The 20,897-nt window shown below is 46.8% G+C and overlaps 1 protein-coding gene across 1 annotated transcript in view; it reads right to left on the bottom strand.

The window, feature by feature from the left end:
- MITF (melanocyte inducing transcription factor) overlaps positions 1 to 20,663 on the bottom strand; it is a 99,104-nt gene extending 78,441 nt beyond the window's left edge. The window contains exon 1 of the mRNA XM_084269395.1: positions 20,528 to 20,663. Coding sequence (XP_084125521.1) covers positions 20,528 to 20,631 — 104 coding nt within the window. The 5' untranslated portion in view covers positions 20,632 to 20,663. The remainder of the gene's footprint in view (positions 1 to 20,527) is intronic.
- Between the last annotated feature and the right edge of the window lie 234 nt (positions 20,664 to 20,897).

A 20,897-nucleotide genomic window follows, 5' to 3' on the forward strand; every position in this document is an offset into this window, starting at 1 on the left:
TCATTTATGTCCTCAGAGTGAACGATATCCAAGCTCTTGATTTCTTGACTAAAACCTGCTCTGCAGATCACGGCCTACCCAAACAGCTTGGTACAAATAAACTGGGGGAGGGCTGCATACATTAGTTCCCAGATCTCTGGATATACTTCTTTTTGGGGGGGACGGCACTGTTCCAATAGTTTCTTAAAATGATGGCAGCGGAACAGAGTGTGAAGCTGGGTGGCATGTAGCTGCCAACACATCAAGCATTTGCAATGATTCATTAGTCCAGGCTTTGATGAGTTGTTCCTTGGTTTGAAATAACTAGAGAAAGAAGGAACTAGGCATCCAACGTGCCAGAGCTCAGCTGATGGGCACCCAAACTCCAGGTGCAAACCTACAGTATTGCACTGGGTGTGTTTACTTTTATTTTAACAGGGGTAGCTAACTCATCAAATGATGAAGAAGTGGTCTGCATCTTGACGTTCTATGTATTTACTGGTAGGGGACAGAATAAACCACTGGCTAGGTTCCACTTTAACATTTTAGGGTTTGCATTCAATCATAATCAAATTTCTCTGTGTGTTTTTCTCTGAAAACACTATCACAACATCATATTTTGAATCCATATCTCTTTGTCTATTTTTCATACGAAGCCTTTTTCTTTTCCAGGCCTCCATCCTCCCTTTTCCTCAGAGAAAGGCTCTTTGAAAAGTTTTTTTTTTTTATTGGACACGATGTATAATTTAGCCTGCAAGAGCTACTTCCAGATGGCCTCCAAGTTTATTCACTCACCATGAATTTTCCAATAGAGAAGAAATAAAGGGAAGCGAGACGGGATTCCTGAAGCAAGAGCCTCACTAGTTCCTCAGGAATTAGGATACCTCATTTCTCCTAATAAAAATCACACACAATTGGATCCAACTCACAGAGATACCAAACACTCCCAATGACTTCACCCTTGTCTCTAACCCAGAGAGCTTTTTCATGGAAAGAGGGCTGCAGCACACGAGTGGGTATTCAGACTGCTGGCGCACCTTCCTGGAATCCCTCGCCTGAAAATCCAGCCATTAACATATGGAGGAGTTGGAGAGAGCGCTTCTGTTTTTGTTATACACCATCTTTTCTGAATTATCATTTTCCCCATATTACAAGGTATTTGGCAAAACAGACAGAAAACCATGAACTAGGTTCAAGAATCACAGAACAGGCCTTAGCTCCATCAGTGTGAGGGTAGTTTTTCTCTACAGAACCCTCGTTCGAGCTGTGTTTTGCACAGCACAAAGAACTGATGCAATCATACTTGAGCCTCACCTCGTCCTTTGGAAAAAGGAGCTCCTGTACAGCACTATGGGGCAACTCTTAGGTGAGGGTAGTCTGGAAGGTCAGGAGACAGACCTCCAGGTTCCTGTTTAACACCAGAAGTCAAGTCCCTCTTTTTCTGTTTGGTTACAACAGATTCTGTCACTTCTCCACAGACACTACTTCACTGGCATGTCACATCTCAACTGAGATCCTACACCTGTACAGGGCTCTGCTACCATCAACCTCTAGGCCACAGTGAACCACCACCAACTAACCAAGGAGACAGGGCTGGGACCCAGGACCACAGGCTTGATTAGAAATGCTGCACGCTGGTTACCAATAACACCACAGTTCAACAACAACACTTACACAGGGCTTTCTCCCATTCACCAAGGAAGATCTCAGACACCTCCAAGCATACCTGCTCTGCCATCCTCCATCAAGTCTGTCTCAAGAGCTCTTTCCTGGGCAGGACGCCGACCAGGGTTTTGACAGCAGCGAGGCAGTGGGTGTGCTAGGAGCCCTTCCCATCACGCTGACAGCTCTGCCTCATTGTTTCCCCCTGTAGCCATCTGCTTCTCGTGTCTTATTCTCAGATTGCAGATCTGCTGTGAAGCATCCCACCGCCTTCCTCCATCCTCACATAGCACCTACCAGCAGCACGGGATGCTGGGTCCCAAGCAGTGATCCCAAGTGTTATAGTAAAATAAGTCATAACGTGCAGAACAAAAGCTGTTTACAGAGGACTTTATTGTTGGAGGTCCCCAGATAGATGGCTGGGGGGAAAAAAAAAAGTCACATTTCATAGCAATTTCCCTGACACGTGCCAACCACAGAGGAGCCCTCTTGAACCAGTACAGCTCCCAAGTACCTTGTATCAAAGTCCTAGGTCTATACACAACGCTGCCGAAGAGGAACAAGGTTTATATTCTGATTAATTGTTCAGGATGAAAATATGGGCTCTGACATAATGTAATAGCTATTTTGGCACAACTTTTGAGGAGCATGAGTAAGCAGCCTCTCCTAATTGATGTGCAGATGCTGGAGTGGGTAGTAACTGCATAATAGCTTAATGTTGTCTTCTGAAAGTTAACACAGATGTGAACCCCGTCAAACTAGTCCAGAGTCACCAGCAGTGGCTCCATACTGGAGGAATTTCATCCTGTACCATCCATTATCTCCATGTTCTGTTTCCCATGGAAAACTGGTTAAGACAGGATGACGTGGATGTCAGAGCTGCAGTCAACATAAACGACTCCAGCTCCCAACAGTGGCAGGAGGACTCAAGAGGCTGATCAAAACACCTTGACTTAACAAGTTACCATTCACCAGCTGAGCAACCACGTGTACTGCTAGACCATGGCCAATGCGTCGTGAGACAGCTTCACTTCATCTACGGTCAGAGAGGTTAGTGCTAACCTGCATTACACCCCATTTGCTACGAACCAGGACTTTGCACACAGATAACCACTGCAGTATAGCTGACATCAGTAAATTATTACACAGAATTAGCTAAACTACGCTCCAGCAGTAAGATGATTAGCTCAGCAAGCCAGTGTAATGTGGGACAGGGTTCCTATGGAGTAAGCATAAAGCTCAAGAAGAGAGTCCTGGCAGGTTACCAGGCCGCTGGCGTTCCTGCTTGCTCATTTGAGAGATCCAGTACGTTAAGAGTCAGTCGTACAAAGTCATCTTTACTCATCGGTAAAGATGTCACTGAACACAAGCATGGTACTTGTTCACACTTTCTACTGGAATGCTGGGTTTAGGAGAGCGTAACTCAGCAGTGTACAGAAAGCCAGCCACACACCAGCCACCACACAACTCATGCATCAGTTTACCACGTTTTTCTAAGGTCAGCAGTAAGATTTTGTGTTCTGCTTAACCCAACATAACGACAAGCTGCAGAAGGAGGAGTCCTGCCTCCCCAACAGCTCTGGTTCCCAACCCTCCCCTGGGCTGGGTCTCACAACTGTGTGGCTGTAGCACAAGTCCGTTCTGGAAGCAGATGACAATTTTTGAGCATGTGTGGTCCTTTTCCCATCAGATCACCAAGAGAAACCAGCTCTCCAAGCAGCCACTTAGCAGCCAGCTCCTTCGTGGGTTGCAGGACGGGCTCAGGGCATGGATGGGCACAGCCATACCTTCCAGTCCACAGCCAGAGATCACAAACCACACCCCACGTAGTGCATAGTCCTTCTGCCCACATCCATTAGCTGAACTTTTACCCCATGTTACTGCTTTGAAAATAAAGTAGTTAAGTGATAAGAGGCTATTTTTTCCCCTTAAATCGCTCAAATTACAAAAGAAACAAAGCCTCTGATTCCAAATACTCCAGCTATAAAGGTGGTAGCTGGGCAAACACTGAGGCTCTGGTGTCTTTGCCTCTGAAATCTACAGGAGTAGACACCACCAAGGAACTGGCAGAAGCACAAAGCAGTGCACTTGAACACGAGAGCACACGTCACAGGGCAAAAGCACAACAGGCAGTATTGCTCTACAAATGCCTTTGTGCTGAGGTTCTGAATCGGCTCTCTGATGTAGATCCCGATTCCCAGACACAAAAAAAAAAGGTGTGCAAACAACATTTTGCGCATGAAACATTCAGTGGAAAAGGGGAAAAGCTGCCCCTTAGCCCTGCAGTTACCCAAACCCTTTGGGGAGCTTCCCAGGCTGTTTAAAAGCCTGTACCTTGCATCCAAAAGCAAGTCAGGCCCCATGAATCGAGGTGATGCTAGCAGTGCGGTGCTGACAGGCACAGGACTACTTACCGGCGGGCACACGCTCCTCACATACACTCAATAAGCCTGACATTCTCCTGACAAACCTGCTTCCCTTTGCATAGCAGTTCTGCTCTCACAAAGGGGAACAGCAGTAGGCAGCTATATTCCAATGCTGAGGGCAGTTAAAACAGTCTTCTTGCCAGAAAAGCTGGGGACCACTTCTCCTTGTGGCAGTAACGGACGGGGTAGGATGTAAAGGATGGGTGAAGCAGCATGAAGACTGCCACCAGGTAAATCACAAAGGCCAAGCCAATTTTTGGTGAAGCAACTCTGCTGCTTGCAGGTGCAATTCTCTTTCCTCAACAGTACACTCAACAGAACATACTGGAGTTTGTGTACAGTCTTCAGCTACCCCGGAGAAGGGGATCTCAAGTATTTATCAGTATCATCCAGTTGAACCAGGGGTCCCTCCACTCTTCTCCCACCCTCTGTGAATGCCTCCCACCTTCTGGCAGTTGTACTGTCACATCCAACGTCCAGATTTCAGAAAGAGATGTACAATGAACCGAAGTGCAGTAACAAGCCAGCACACAACAACTGAAATCTCAACCCCATTACCTGTTCTCAGTTTAGCTCAGAACATTCCTTACCCATGCAAATGCAGAGGTAAGGCAGTGCCTTCAAAACGCTTTTCATTAAGAACTCTGCATCTAGTACAGCTCCCTATAAACTCCATGTAATCTAATTTCTGCACTACCCTGTTTCAGTTTCTCATTACTGACTATCTTTCATGTTTTAATTCACATGACATTAGATTTGCTGCACTAAATGAGCACCTTCTGAACTCCAGAATAAAATGGAGGTTAATTACTAAACCAGATTTTTAAGTGAGAGTAAAACTCTATTAATGCCTAAAGCAATGCTAAACTTGACAACTTAATTGAAGTTAAGCATTGCAGAGTTAAACTGCCCCAACAGCTTTATTCGAGCAGCAGCTCACACAGCAAGACCTCCCAGGATCCCACGTTTTACCCAGCTGACAGGATTCTTCCTGCTCCTGCAGCTTTCATTTGCAGCAAGACACTCAAGCAGCATTTCAAGATTGTCTTCTAAGCATATGTCCAGACCTCTCCCCCAACCTGCATCTCCTTGTGTCCCTTGTACACACCATTAAGCCTCAGGATAAACCAGGGGAAACAAATAGAAGAGGTTGGGTAAAAAGCACTCTCACTGCAGGTACAGGTAGAGCTAAAAGCTGCTGTCAAGATCTAGCAACATGCAGCATCCACATGGTATTAATTTTGTCCCTGAGGAACCCAAGAGCTAAGCCTGACAGCATCCTGGGAGCACAGGCATTGCTGCATGCTGGTTACCATCCAGAGTTGCTCATTCTCTTGAGTAAAGCCCAACAGGACTGTATCAAGGCAGACATCATCCTCGTCTCTAAATTTATACTAAGAATTACCACTGATACAGTTCTCATGTTTGCTTGGAACTTCTAGGTGGCAATAACAAACCAAGTCTCTTCCCCTAACAGGCAACTCCAGTAAAAGTCCCCTTAACTTTCCACCTATTTCTGAATGCAAATGAAAAGGAACAAAGTCTGGAGCAGTAAACATGGTTTGCTTTATTTCCTATACTTGATGTTTTCCTATTGCCAGTCAACTTCAGTTACCCAAACATGTCAGAGCTTGACAGCACAGGGAGAGATGCAGCCTCAGAAAACACAGGCTGGAGATTCTATAACCAGCACACGTTCATCTCTTTGTCTGGTACCAAGTGAATTGAGTAATGCTGCTAGGGCACCACACAGCACTGGACTTTTAACACTGACAGTGTGGTTAAAGATTCCTATTTAACTGCTATGCTGAATTTTACCATGCAAGACACAGCCAAAGTAAACTTTTCCTGTAATTCCAGTAAACATTTTTTATGTTAAAGATCATATTCTGTAAGATCTCCAGTCTGTTGGTCCTCGAAGCTGCCAGAGGCAATCTGCACAAAACTGAAGCACAGCCCTAGGTAACTGCACAACACAAGACATCCACGGGAAGATCAGTCCCAACCAAAGCCCAGATACTCCATCCCATGTGTTATTTACTTAACACAGCTTGGCAGAAGCCTATCTTACACCATCCCAAGGAACAGAGGCACAGTTGCAGGTTACAAAGAGGCACTTTGTCCACAGCAAACTGAAGAACCAATTCTAGAATCACCCCAGAGCATGAAATGGCCAAAGTTCATGTTTACTATTTTAGAAGTAATTTCAACTTCAGTGTATGAGTTCATAGCAGACAAGTTAGTGCTGGCGCATCAAAGAACTGGCATATTTTAGTCAACAGCCTTGTGGAATTATTATACATGTTAAACGGTCCAGATAACATCGCAAGCGATGAGCATCTGTCAAATGCTCTGCACAAACACCACCGAGGAACAGTTTTGCAGCACTGGACACAACCTCTGCACTGAAGCTGAAGTGCTAATGAAAGATAATGTTACCCTGTAGGGTGCTTCGGGAATGACAAAGCAAAAAGAAACTACTTTGTGTCAAACAGGACTGAATCACGTTGAGGAAAAAAACCTGGTGACCCCTGAGACAAGGCTGAAAGGGAAACAAAATCTGTGCACACTGGGACATGCAAGTCAAAAAAAAACATTTAAAACACCCCCAAAGCAAAAAAATAAACTAAAAAAACCCCACACTTTTTTACTGGGAAGGTCATCACTACTGAAGCAGGTCACACAGAGAAGCTGTAGAGTCTCTGTCTTGGGAGATACTCAAAACCCAGAAAGACGTGGCTCTGAGCAACGGAGCCGGAGGAGATGATCTCCAGAGGAGTCACCTCACTGATGCTATAGTTCTACACCACTGGGAAAAACTGAAGACTGCTGAAAACAACCACATTTTCAGAACCTAGTGACACGACACTCAACATCAGACCAACACCAGTGGTTGGCTCTGAGAACAGCCTCATTGAGGTTCAGAAAGCTGCAGTCACGTACAGATCTTGTTCCAGTGGAGCCACCCAAGCACTATCAGGGTAACACACTATCAAGGTAAGCACACACACACACACACACACAAGTGGTCAAGGATCTGTTCTGCAGAATTAAAGCACGTGCAGATCTATATGCTCATCTCTCCAATGCCCAAAGCTTTCCAATGCTGAGAACTTGAGCACCTTCCTTCACCTCACTGACGTCAGGACATCAGAAATTAAATGGGAAGTTAAGTCTTTTAGGGGGAAAAAAAAAGTACTTCAAAAATCTCTGCATCTCCTGTTGGAAAGATTACAGGTTTATCCTTTTCTAGTGAGATTTTTTTTACTTCTCCAAGCATTGTTTCAATGGAAGTGAAATAAATTAAAATCACAGTCTCAGGCTCAAAAGTGCATCAGATTTAACAGCCCGCCCTATGCTGAACACTTTTCCCAATCCAACAATGTACTCAAACCATGAGCTGCAGCTTAAACACCCATAGTCCTGAGCAGCACAGCTCACGTGCTTAAGGTTTGCTGGATCAGGGTTGAGCACTCCCATGCCTGTTAAGAGCCCTGGAGCTGCAACAAGTTTAAACCTACGAGGACAAAGCGAATTGAATTATTTAGGATTCTGAAATAAAGAGTACATTGAAGCCTTCAGCTGAACAGAGGTTTGATCAAAGGATGTCTTTAGGCATATGCTTCACTTCAGCTGCTGTTTCAGCCCCTGTATCTACCAGAGAAGCGTCGGCATGAATGCTGGATGCTTTCTTTAGCTTGCAGCTTCCACTACACCACAGATGCAAAGTACATTGCGGGGGAGCCTGTGGCAGGCATTTGCTCAGGGAGAACACTTTTGGGAAAGATTATGTATTATTTTAATATTTCATTTACTTTTACCATTTCAAACAAGCCCAACTTGCTTCTCAAATTCCAGGTCATAAAGCAACATGTAGGTATGGAATTTTAACTCGAATTCTCATCTTCATGTAACGAGATGCCAGGAAACAGAGGAGAGCCTGTTACCAAAAACCTTCAATAAAATTTGGTTAAATTATCCAGATGGTTTTCATTCCACAGAAAATGCTAAACCAGCAGTTTGCAGAGCAGAGCATTTTCTAAATACACAAAATAAAGAGAAAACAATACACAAGTAGAAAGCACAAATGCTGAGCCCGTTACATTTTTGTTCCAGCAGACATGCAACACAACCAATACAACCTTGCAGTTCTAGAGCACCCGCCTTTCTGCTGCAGTTCCCAGTTCAGCCACTCATTTTCTTCATTTGTGACATGCAGAAAGGAGGAACCGCATCCCCATCGTGTAACCCCCAACACCCAGCACTCCCTGTAGGGTTACAAGAAGCCAAACAGCACCTACCAAACAACCTGTGCACCATGGATGACTCTGCAAGCAGCCAAATTTCGCATTTCCCCAAAAGCACAGCCTGACTCTGCAGTGCTTAAATACAGGGAAAACTCTCTTACATTAACCAGTGATTAGAGAATTGGAATATTAAGAACTCTGAAAGTCCTTACCACAAAACATAAACCTACTGAAAAGAGACAACAAGGGCAGATACTGCAATTTTCTGCACTGTGTTATTTAATAAACCTCAATGAAAAGATATTAAATTACAGATAGGAAATATGCACCAGGTAGTTGTATGACACCACCAGAAATCATTCAAATCCACCACCACCAGAATTAAAAAAACAATCAGAAAGATCAGCAAGAGATGAGACACGGAAAAATCTCTCTGCAGTTACAGATGGATATTCATCCCTTTCACACGGCATCTCACTACAACGTTTCATAGCAACGGGGCAGGAGTTATCAGATAGCAGGGGATGAGACTGGTAACCACACGAACCAGTAATGTCCTCCAGCTCACAGCACATCTCCAAAGCGATATAAGAAAACAGGCGAACGAGCAAACCCAGTACTTGTACAAGGAAGAGCTAATGTTGTTTTCCTGCAGTACTGGTGGCTGTCCACATCGGCCGGCTCAGACAAGAGCATCACCACCATCTGCTGAACATTGCGCCATAACGACAGCACACTGATGCTCTGCTGATCCTTGGGGAGAGCAGGACCTGTCATCTTTTGCATGTTTCTGTGCCTACCTAAGAGAACTGCAACGCCCAGGCTGCCCAGGAGAAGGTCTGGGCATGAAAAGAGCCCCCTTTGTCCCCAACTCTTCCTTGAGCTGGTACGCAGCAGGGCGGCATTTGGGAACAGGAGATCACTGGTCCTGTTCCCCCAGGGGTCTATTTATAGTTCAAGCAGTGCTGGAAGGCAGAAGGCCAAACGGTCAAGTTGCAAAGAACAAGTGCCTAAATATCCCACCTGAGACCCAGGAACACACACACCTCCCCTAGATCGATGAGAGATCACTGCACACCCAGAGGAGGGAAGTTTTGCGCTGCAGAGATCACGGCACCCAGTACAACACCTTCATTAGAAAGGCGAAGTGAGGGGTAATTAACATTCTCCTCCAGAAACGAGGACTCCTTTGGAAAGACAGTAATTACTGCCTACTTGGAGAGATCTCTCCCAGAAAGCAGCACACTGTTGTAAAGATAGGGTAGCCAATTCCTTTGGGAAATACCAAAAACGCTGCAAGAGAGACCCTCCCCAGCTCTGCAACCATGTGGCAGCAGCACTGGGTCCCTTCCAGCCAGCCCTGTTTTCTCCGCAGGGGCAGCTCCAGCACCTTCTGAGGTTCTCCTAACTGGCAGATCCACTTCTACATTACTTGACACACTTGAAAAACAGAAAGCCCTTGCTGGCCCACAGCATCTTCAGGGCTAGCAGCTCCTACAGCACCACTTTCTACAGTAGGTACCGAAAGCTGTACTAGCTGGGAACCAAATTATCACTTGCAGAACAGTTTTGCAATTAGACTGAAACTGTAAATTGTGCAACAAGCTAAATCAAAAAAACAAGTCTGCCACAGAGACATAATCTTATTTCTCCTCCTGCCTTACCCACTCTGTAACTCACTGCCATACAGATCACAATTCTCTTGCTGTACCACAAATGACTTCACATTCCTGAAAAATGAAGCGCTCTGAAGAAACAGCCTGTATTTTTATTCCCTCTCAATATCCACCTTTGCCTGACAGCTTCCTCCCCAATATATTCCACTGAGGGAGGCCCCTCAGCCACCAGAGAGCCCATACCACCCTTTGACTTCCCTGCCTTCCTGCAGTAACTCAGGAACCTCTCGTTCCCATAACCTGAATGGCATCTTCCCTTCATCCAACTCCCTATGCCCCAAATATCACCCCTCATATTTCAAGCAGGTCCCCATACTTCATGCTGTGACCTCAACTAGAGGCATCCGGACGACTACCTTTCAGAAACAGAGCTGAAAACAATGTAGTTTCTGAGCATATCTTCCTTGCCTCCCGCTAGAGCTGTTCCACTTTGTATTCTGGAGTAGGGAGAGCACAATCCCAAGCAAATTCTCACTCCCTCCTATTCCACCAAGCCACTCCAGCCCCTGCACGTTCAGTGAATAGTACACAAGGCAAAACAGACTAGCTTCTGTAAAAGACACCTCAAAAAGCCCACTGTTTATTGGTTTGGACACTCCAAAAAGGTGGTAGACATGTTCAATCCTGTGTTTTGAGTCGCAGGCAGGACTGGAACTCAAAACTCCTGTGTCCCAAATGGATAAAGTTGGGGTAGGGGCGTGCTGTACTACTTGCTCTTCCTCATTTCTCTAAGAGCTGCTGTCTTTGGCACGTCACTCTGAGTAAGTTCAGCAACAGTTCATCTAGAACAGACAACCAAATCTTCAAGGGACAGAGTTCAACACCACCAGCAGCCTCTCAGAGCCTTCACTGGCTGACTTGGGCTGTCCCCCACTTTGCATGCCGTTCGGTAAGGAACCTAGACACCTACCTCATGGGTTTTTTAATTCCACTAAGCATCAGAACACATAAAAATGAGATGATGCAACACTAAACCCAAGTTCCCCTTATGAATATAGCCCTAGGTGCCCAACAGGATGTGACAGGTGGACGGGCAGGCGAGCCGAGGAGGAGGATGAGGTCATGAAATGAGCAGTTGCACAGCATACTACTAATCTTAAATTCCAAACTCATTATGCACAAGCCTAACAAACAAAGGAGCAGCTTAACAGATTTACAATGTGCCTTCTCCAAGGGTGGAATAATTATTTATCAGATGGCAACCTTCGTGTTACAACAGCAATAAATAAATGAATGATCCCAGCAACTCTCCTGAACCGTGCCACTAGACAGACTGACATCTGGGACGTGCCTTTAGCATGGCTGAGCTAGGGTAGAATTGTAAATATTTGGTACAAATAAAACTTACTAGACCACACAGAAACCCAAACACAGCAATTAATGGCATCCCAAGGGACCCACTGCAAGAGCCCCGCACCTCCTCAAAATCCTCCCAGCTTCCAACACACAGCCCAAACCATAGAAGAGGATTTTTCCCTTCACTTTTCTGTGAGATCATCCCCTCCTGCACACGTATAGATCTCAACATCACTCTGATTTCATTCTCCCAGGTTGCAACTGTTATCTATTTGGGCTGAAGTCGACAAACATTATATAAAGGGTTTGGTTTGTTCCCTCTACCTCTGTATTCCCAGCTTGGCTGTATAGCTGTGCTCTACCACGCAGAGACACATCCAGAAAAAGCATTTCCAAAGTCAGTCATATTTTAGACAAACTCTCTCCTCCTTTATTTAGATAAACCCCAAAGAATCCTGAAAGGAAATAGTAAATGTGCACCAAACACACTCAGCCAGGCTCTCCCACTCAGATATCTCAGTGATCCTTCTCCATATCTCTACAGCACTATTCTGACTTCCCAGTTTGAAGCTCCGGAACCACAACCCCCTCTTGCCCATCTTCCCCTTATCTCTTGCCATCTGAAGGCTTCCAAATCTGCTCCCATCTTCTCACCCTGAAACAGTTCCCAGCTGATTTAGCTCCATCTCAAGTTTTTCTAGCTGGCTGCTTCTCCTCCAGAAAAGATCACAGTAACTCCTATTTTCTGGGTGCATTTACACCTTAGAACAGGATGGCTGGGAATAAGATTAGTAACAATTATTCATCGTTCCTGTCTAAACTCTCATTACTTTTCTCTGGTCTCCAGCCCCCAGCGCCCCTGCCCCAGTAGGTTTACACCACTCATACAGCAGTTTGTGCTGTCACATACTGAGAAGACAAGAAATGGTGTCTCAGCCCCCCAGGGTTACAGGCAAGCTTTAACAATACACTGTTATTGGTGTGATGTTTTAAGCAGATTAAACCTGGCAAGCTTCCAGCCCCTAAATATTTCAGAGCTGATCAACATCTTTCCAGGTACCCAAACCACTGATTTTCCTCAGTCAAAGTCCTTTTCTCTCAGAATTCATCAGGAATGGATTCTTCAGTGTAGCAGCAGGCCAAGCCAGGCACGCAATCCTTGCACACATGCAAACAAAGCTTTGCCTTTGCAGGTCTGAACAGACACAAACCTTCTTCCCACTCCCAGCAGCTTCAGTGGTCTCTCCGTGAGCTGTCGCACAAGATAGTCCGTTCGGACCCGACCCCCCCAGCACGCTCCACTCAGCCACAGCAGCAGCTTCTGGCAGGTTCATGCCCATTTTGGTGTCAAAAGAGCAGGGCAGAGGCGCAACGTACCTGTGAAGCTAGATGACCAGTTTTTGGGGAGCGTTCAAGGAGGCTGAATCCAGTTCTTCCCAGCAATGGGAACTGTCGCATCATCTCAAATGCGACTGTTTCCCTGAGCCAAAACGTCCCTATGAAATACCGAGTGCAGGGCTGGTCTCCAGCTGCCTGACACCGTACCTGTGGTATTCTAGAGTAAGAGAACAAGGGTCCAAATGTAAAGGTACTTGTTTGTTCTTGATGCTCATGTCTCCAAGTAGCACAGAACTCAAACTCCACATCCGCAAAGGTCCGTCTGCCTACATTGTAAAGGCATAATCTTCATGGGAACTGATTTTAAAAAAAACCAACTTGTTTACTGTTGGAGGCTGTTAATTACAACATTAAAATCCTAGCTCAAACCCTACATTAAACTCGCATTCTGTTTTACATAGCAGTATACGTAACAATCATCGCAGCAAGCAGCTCTGCTGGCTCACGCTGGAAGAAGTAATTACGTAGCACAGCAACACATTTTTGCCCTTCAACCTGCCAGTCCAGTCCACGCAGCAGCTGTGAGCAGCAGGTCAGGGTGGGGGGAGCCTACAGAGGGTTTCTACATAATCACTTACCACTGGAGAAAGAGCTCTGAACAGCCAGACCCTGGCTGGCATGCCCGGCAGAAAGCTGCTAACACAAACATTACAGCAGCCCTTGCAGCAGAGATGTTACCAGAAAAAATGAGCTGGATCCAAAGGCACTATTAGTGGTTAAAGTATTAGCTAGCAGTTGTAGTGCAAGCCTGCCTTCTTCATTTTCGCAGCTTTTATACTTGTACCAGCAATATCCACACCGCCCTCTTCCACCTGGACATTCCTATGTCCTCTCTGGAACACTCACTCTCAGGTGAAGCCCACAGACATCAATGACCACAGCCTATGTGGGTCACGAGCTGAAATTCTCACCAAAGATCTAACAGAGCCTTTTCAAAGGGCACCCCAAAATCACTAGTGCTCACCCACAGCAAGCAGGCCCTTGGTGTGCATAGGGCTGTGTGTAACTGCTACCTGGGAGGTGGGCTGGAGGACAGGCAGACCTGTTCCAGACTGTGTTACACCCCCTTTGGTTCCAGTGAAACTCAAAGTTTCCATCTCGACACTCCAAACATCATCAGCTTTTTCACAGCAGGTACAGCAGTAGCATTATGTTGTTATGAATATGCAGCAATATTCCTTCCCCTGTGCTGTTTTTTCCTCAGTATAAAATGAAGCGTAAAACTAAACGCAAGCCAGTAGTTGCCCTGTTACTATTCAGCTTCTGGGATTACCAAATAAATAAAACAATCACAGTTGTAGTACAACATGATAGTGATGCAATAGTTAACTGTCTGGCAAAATCTGCCATACCACACTGCTTAATCATATTGTCTTCGTTCCAGCAAAAATCGTATTAAAAGACAGCGAATTCTACCGAACAAGAATGTTGCAACCGACGGATTTCAAAAACTTTTTGCATCCAAAATAGAACGAGACAGACAATAATGGCCAAGAGCCTGACCAGCTTAATGGAAGCAGGACTCTCATTTTGTTCTCAACACTGAAACAGCAGATCATTCTCGGAAGACAATTAACAGCCAACATGCAATTTTAATTTTTAGCAGGAAAGTAAACAGAAAACTACCCCTTCCATTTCATTTTCCAAGTCTTACAGTGTGTCGTTTTAGAAAGCAAATCTAGAAATAGGAGGACAACAGGACAGGCGTCAGAGCAGGTTTCTCCTGTGCCTTTGGTTTTACGCAGCTGTACAGATTTCCTACCACTGAAGTTTTAATCATAGAACATGGTCAGAGGCTAAAATTGTTTATATAGTAATACATCTGCAAATCTCTTCTGCTCTTGTTTCCCAATCTTGTTTAGATCCTGATCAGACTGTACAGCAGGAGTTAGTCATGGTGCCCATCACTGCACTGGACCGGGCCTCCCAAACATACATCAGCCTGAGTGCCAACTAAGAAGATACACAGAGCAGAATAAGCTCCACAGTGACTAGTTAACAACAACTGGTAAGTTCAGAGCAGCCCCAAAACTTCTGGTCCAGAGGCTTGTGAAATTACCTCCGCTTAAGACAGGGAAACAAGCAGTACCAGGAGCACCCCCATACCCATCAGCAGGGCTACATTGCTTTTTCCCAGCCATCTGAAAAGCAAAATAAGATATTGATTCCAACCATCACCTGGATACCATAAATTGATAGCAGCTCGATCCTGCAGAGAGCTGCAAGTCCCCCGTGCACCAGAAAGGCAGGGATTTATTTCAAGCAGAGCACACACGTACTCACACACGGGCAATACAGCCAGCAGCCTGACAAATACAAAGAAAATACACGTGCACACTAAAAGGTGCACAGTCAGTGCAGTCGGCTCAGCCCCAAAATACCCTCTCTGCTCAGCTTGGCAGGCAAACAAAATCCTCTTGAGGAGAGCGGGCTAGGGAAGCAGAAAGGTGACGTTCGATAGTTCGCATCAAAGCAAACGCTGAACTGAATTTCAGGGGCTATTTCTGTTTCCTTGCTAAGTAGCAAAGGCCTACCACAAATAACAGGGAGAGAGCTTTGCAGCGAGAAAAGGTCAAGAAGGATCCGCTGCAGACAGGGAACAGCATCGGCTCCGGGTGTAAAGGAATATAAAGCAACACCGCTTATTGTCTCCACATGTTTACACAATAGGCACTCCAACTCCAGCCTGTCCTTTTAAGACTGGTTTTCAAAAATAAAAGCAGTACAGAAAAGATGTGGTGAAGGTTTCCTTCCCAGCGAAGCGAATCCGAGGTGCAGAATAAACACGGGATTATTGACTCACTCAGAGAAACGTTACCGGAGAGATTTCAGAGACATCCTCCTGGCTTAGCCCTGCTCCCCCTGAGGTTGGGCAAGACTTTTACCACTGACTTCAGGCAGCACTAGCCTACGTAGCACTTCAAACCCAGCTATTATTACCTTTTAGTTTAAAATACGTAATGTTCCTCTGTAACAGACGGAAAAATATTTCAGGAACTTTTTTTAATCTGTTCCTCCAAGATTTTTTTATTTATTTATTTTTTTTTTTAAACACAACACAGAGACGCGGTTCCTGGATGCAAGCACATGTGACCTGTTCTAAATAAAGGATATTTTCCACTTCTTGCACAACTGGAACAGATATAAGCAGTAGCTTGAACAAACTGCATTGCAGAACCCAAGCAGAATATAAAACACTTGAATAAGATCCATAAATAGCAGTAATATGAAAAGACTACCTCCAATAAGGCACAACCTCAACGTTGAGGAGCTTAATGTAATCAAGTTCAAGTTTAATCACGCTGCAAAGTTCATTTATGAAATTAAATTTGATCATCTGCAGACTAAGGCACTCTAGAAAAGTCCTCTTTGGCTGCAGAGTAAGTATAGAGTTTTAAAACATGTGCCTCTTTGGTGAGATTAGTATTTCCCCAACAACAACTGTCTATCAAAAGGGAAGTTTCTATCAAGTTGAAACTTCAATGTTTAGCCCAGCACCAGGGGAGGGGAAAAAAAAAATAAAAGGAGTGTTTTACACAGGGTACTAACTGGATAAAGATGAGATACTAATTGATGGATGTAAAATATTGAAGGTTGACTTTTAAAAAAGAAAATAAAAGCAAGCATTTGGACACCAGGAATGATGACAATTTTATAAAAACATCCCTGCTATAATAATGACAAACTCCACATCTCAGTGCTATTGCTCATAAAGCAAGAATAAGCCTCCTAAAAAACTATCCCACAACTCAAAAGAATTTCCGAATCATTTTTTCCACTAAAAATACTTCAGCCACTGGATCATCCAGGTGCTTTTTTACCAGCCTGAAAATAAGTAAGCTGGGAAAGGGCAACAGAAAATAGCACAAATAATAAAACCACGTCCCTGCAGGTAAATGACTAAGAGCAAGGCAGTAAATTACAACAACTGACAATAATTTCCTGGCGCTCGCTAGGTTGTGCGTACCACCCAAACAGACAGATGTTACAGAGAACCAAAAACTGGAGACAAGGAATTGAATACAGACTCTTTTTTTCCCCTGCATTTGGCACATCTGGGTTAGTTCAGACCGCCCTCCACAAAGGCAGACTGTAAAGTCTTTACTTCCAGATACCACTTTGCTATCCAAAACGCCGCTTTAGTAAGTCGAATGATGCGAAGAATCCACATTAGGAGGGTGACAGATTTAACTTAAGCCTACAGCGCCCTGATGACTCCGTGCAGACACGTCAGGATCTGTGTTTACTTTTGGTAATAACTGATTGTTTTCTTCAACTGTTTGCCCGAAAATAAAACTCCGTCGATTTTCTGGCACAAGCAGCTCAAAATGAATCATCTTTACTTGTTCATTACACAAACACATACACACTTAAGTGTACATACTTATAAATTAAAACTATTACCCTGCAGGAATACAGGAGGAGAGGAAAAATTATGAATGTGATGAAAATAATAAATAAATCTTGTTGCCTCACTGGCTAGTCACACAGCCCAGCTTCCTCCCACAGCGAAAAGTGATTCTGGAGAAACCAAAGCGACTGAAACATGTTCTCAGCTTTCAAAGACAGTCAACCACAGCAAATTCCAGAGAACCCTTAAATGCATCTAGCACTTAGCACAAGAAGCTAACTTCTCATGACTCCAAGGGGCTTAGGAAATATGGTTGAACTGATGTATCTCAGCCCCACGTATTCTCTCCATCCCTTGTGATTAAAGCTTTTTGCTGGGCTTACATTTTTTTTTTTCCTTGGCCTCTAGCATTCGATTGTGGCTTGGCCTGATTTTGTACAGTATTTACTGCAAAAAGCTTTTATTATCAGCCCCTTTGTGGCTTTGGATTGCAGGCCTGAGTTATGAAACACGGATGGAGTAACTGCGAGGGCACAAGAAGAGGCGAAATCTTTAACTGGATTGTCATACATTGGAAAACAAGCAATCTGGGAGGAAGCAAAGAGTTTTACCAAGTGAAGGACATGAGTATCAGCAGGGCTGAGCTAAACTGGGCAACAAAGTTGTTTCTTCTTGGTTCAGAGCACTGGCATTCTTCACCTATTTCTGAGCTGGGTGGCTTTCTTCTATGTACGCACAATTTCAGCTGCTATGAGTAAGCTAAGGATGCTTCTCACCTCTTACAGTTAAAAAGGATCAGAGAAGGCCCTGAATGTTGCTAGGAAATCAGCAGATCTCACCAGGGAAAGAGAGTAGATTGCTATTTAGACTCATCTCCTCACATCAGCTACTGCCTCTGGTTTGCCTGCTCCCCAGGCACCTTTCCAGAGCACGGCTGCAGAGAAGACCGTAAGAAAGCAATTCCCACGGCCACAGTCCCACACCACGCTGACCTGGTGCTATTCCACTGACTGCTGAGCAATTACTCCTGATTTACATCCACAAGAGAAAGCAGCAGGGTGATGCTGGATACCCTCGATAATCATCAGTCGGACTGGTTTCAGGCCTGAGCAAGGCTGAAGGACTACACAAGTCCTCTTAGATTATGATCTGCACATCGCGGAGCAAACAGGTTCACGAGCAACTTCTGCCTCCTGTTATCATCAAGTTTTATCAGCCTGGCTCCAGGGACAGGTTTACAAGGACCTGACAGGGGCCCCTGGCTCCTCTGCTTCTTCAGCTCCCACAAGACCAGGAAGACAACTGAGACTCTACCTCAAGCAGAGCTGTACATGAGCTGGGCAGGCTCCACACTGAGGTTAACCTGTCAGTTCGCTATCTACCAGAAAGACCATGGGTTGCTATTGCACCCTCAGGGTTCCCTCTGTATGCATGAGTATGTGTGGAGGGACAGGGAGCCAGGCTGGGGCAAGCTGGTCACTTCTCCCACCCTACAAGCCCTTCTGGAAACATCAGAGCAGAAATTGGCCTTAGGCACCACCATGACTGACATTGGGGTGCCCCTTCAAACCCAAATGGTGGGCACTGCTGGCTGTGCAGGAGCAGGAACATACTGGGGCAATTTGGTCCAGGGAAGTTTGAAGTGACATTTAGAAGATGGCCATATGCTCCAGTGCTTTGTTACAGAGTATCTTTATGCACTTCCCCCTGAGAGAAGTGAAAGCTGCAGGGATGCGCTCGGGTCTCAAAGCATCAAATCACAGGAATTTAAAGCAGCTGGAACATCCATGCAAGGTCAAACGCAGACCTATTGTCTAAGCCCCATGCCCACACCATCTGAAGGGACAAACCACTGTCTACAAAGTGCACAACCACGAAGGGACAACTCTTGCACACCAGTTAGAACCCGTGGCTGGTGTGAACAGCGCTATTCAACAACGGGGCAGCTGTCACTATCTACCCACAACTGCTGCGCTCCACTAACGATGCAGGCACTGAACCCAAAGCCCTGTGGGTCTCCCAACTGCCTCCATCACAGCTGAAACCCACCACTGGTGAGGAACCCACCTTCTCTGCACTGTCTGCTCCCTGCACATTAGCCTGGCTCCGAGCTAATTACCTGGATAATGGCCACTTCCCCACACCACCTTGGAGGGGAAAGGAGTTCTGGCAGCTCTGGATCTGGTTGGCTGGCCTGTCAGGCTGTGAAAGGCAACACATCCCCACCACAACACATGCTATTGCTCCACTACACCACAGGTTCAACGCAAGGTAGGGCTGCAGGACAGAGTTTTGCAACAGCAGCAGAATTTTTAACAACTTCTTCAATGTTTCTTAAACATTCAGAGCAGGATCAGAAACTCATTTGTTTACTCTGAAGTTTGTCTGACGGGCAGTACAGCCTAAACCCATTCTCAGCACAGCTTTTTCTTCCTTTAAATGTTTACCTTCTCATTCGTTTTTCAAACGCAGGCACAGCGGTGCGAGGGGCATTGTTCAAAACTAAAAGCCATGACTGTGAAGACAGGCTGAGAACAGCCCTGATTACAAAACAAGGCACACTCGACCTTATACTCGATGGAGCCCCGCTTCGGAGAGCGCCGTGATGAAATGGAGGGTGCGCTACGGCCACGGTGCTCTGAATGAAAAGCCGGAGGAGGGGGAAACATGCCACTGCTGACAAGGTAGATGCTCAAGGCGTGGGGAGAGCGTTCGCTTCCTTCTTCCAGCGCTGGGGTCACGTTAGGAGTTGGAAGGGACCTTGAAAAAACGCCTAGCCCAACCCCAAAGGATGGAGAGGTGGTACCCAACACCCCACAAGGGAAAGAAGCGCGCACCCCCTTATTCCCCTTACAGGCTCTATCTCCGCGACGCAGCCGCTCCAGATAAGAATGAAGAGTCTATCTCGGGGAGAAAACACTTGAGGAAGAAGGTGACGTATCTAGGCAAAAAGTTTCCCGTCCCCGCGCAATCTCAAGTACCGAACCCGCGCCGACGAGCGAAAACAAACACAACAGCCCCCCCTCCCCTCCGCCCCCAACACGACCCCGCAGCACCTCGGCAGCTTCGCGCTGCCCCCGCCCGAGCGCCGCCGCACCTGCCGGGGGGACGGGACGGGCACCGGGGGCGGCGGAAGGATAGAGAGTGAGGGGGACAGGTACCGGTACCGCCGCCTCGTCCGTCCCCGGCAGAGCCCGCGGGCGGCGGGGGCTCCCCCGGCGTGACGGCGAGGCCCCGCACGGCCAACAATGCCCTTTACATAACGCCGGCCCGGCCCGCCCTCCCGCCCAACAACGCCGCTATTATGGCAGGAAGCAGTAAATGGCCGCCCCGCCGCGCAGGATGCCTCCCCTCCGCGCTGGAAGAGGGAGGAGGGGGGACACGCCGAGCTCGCCACCGGCCTGACTCAGCGCCGGGACCCGCCGCGCCGGCCCGGCCCCGCAGCGCGGGGGCACCGCGTCCTCCGGCCGGCCGCCCGTCCGTCCGTCCCACCTGCTCTTGAGGGGCTGGCTCTTGAGCTCGTAGTAGGTCTTGGGCTCCTCGTGGAACTCCTCGCCCACCTCGAAGTCCGGCACGATCCCCGACTCCGCCTGCATCGTCGCCGCTGCGAGAGGGAGAGACGGGAGGTTACCGCCGCGACGAGCCGAGCCCAGCCGCGCCGCCCGCTCCCGCACACACAGCGCCGCCGCCCGCCCCGCCTGGGACTTGTAGTCCGCCCCGGGGCCGGCCCGGCCGCCTCCGCCCGCTGCGCACTACAACTCCCGCCGGGCCGCGCCGCGCCGGGAAGGGCCGGGCCAGGCCCGCCGCTGTCAGCCGGGAACACGGGGGCGCCGAGCCGTGCCCGCCACCTGCCGCCCCCTCC

This window comes from Gallinula chloropus (genome assembly GCF_964237585.1).
Source record: "Gallinula chloropus genome assembly, chromosome: 12".
Lineage (NCBI taxonomy): Eukaryota > Metazoa > Chordata > Aves > Gruiformes > Rallidae > Gallinula > Gallinula chloropus.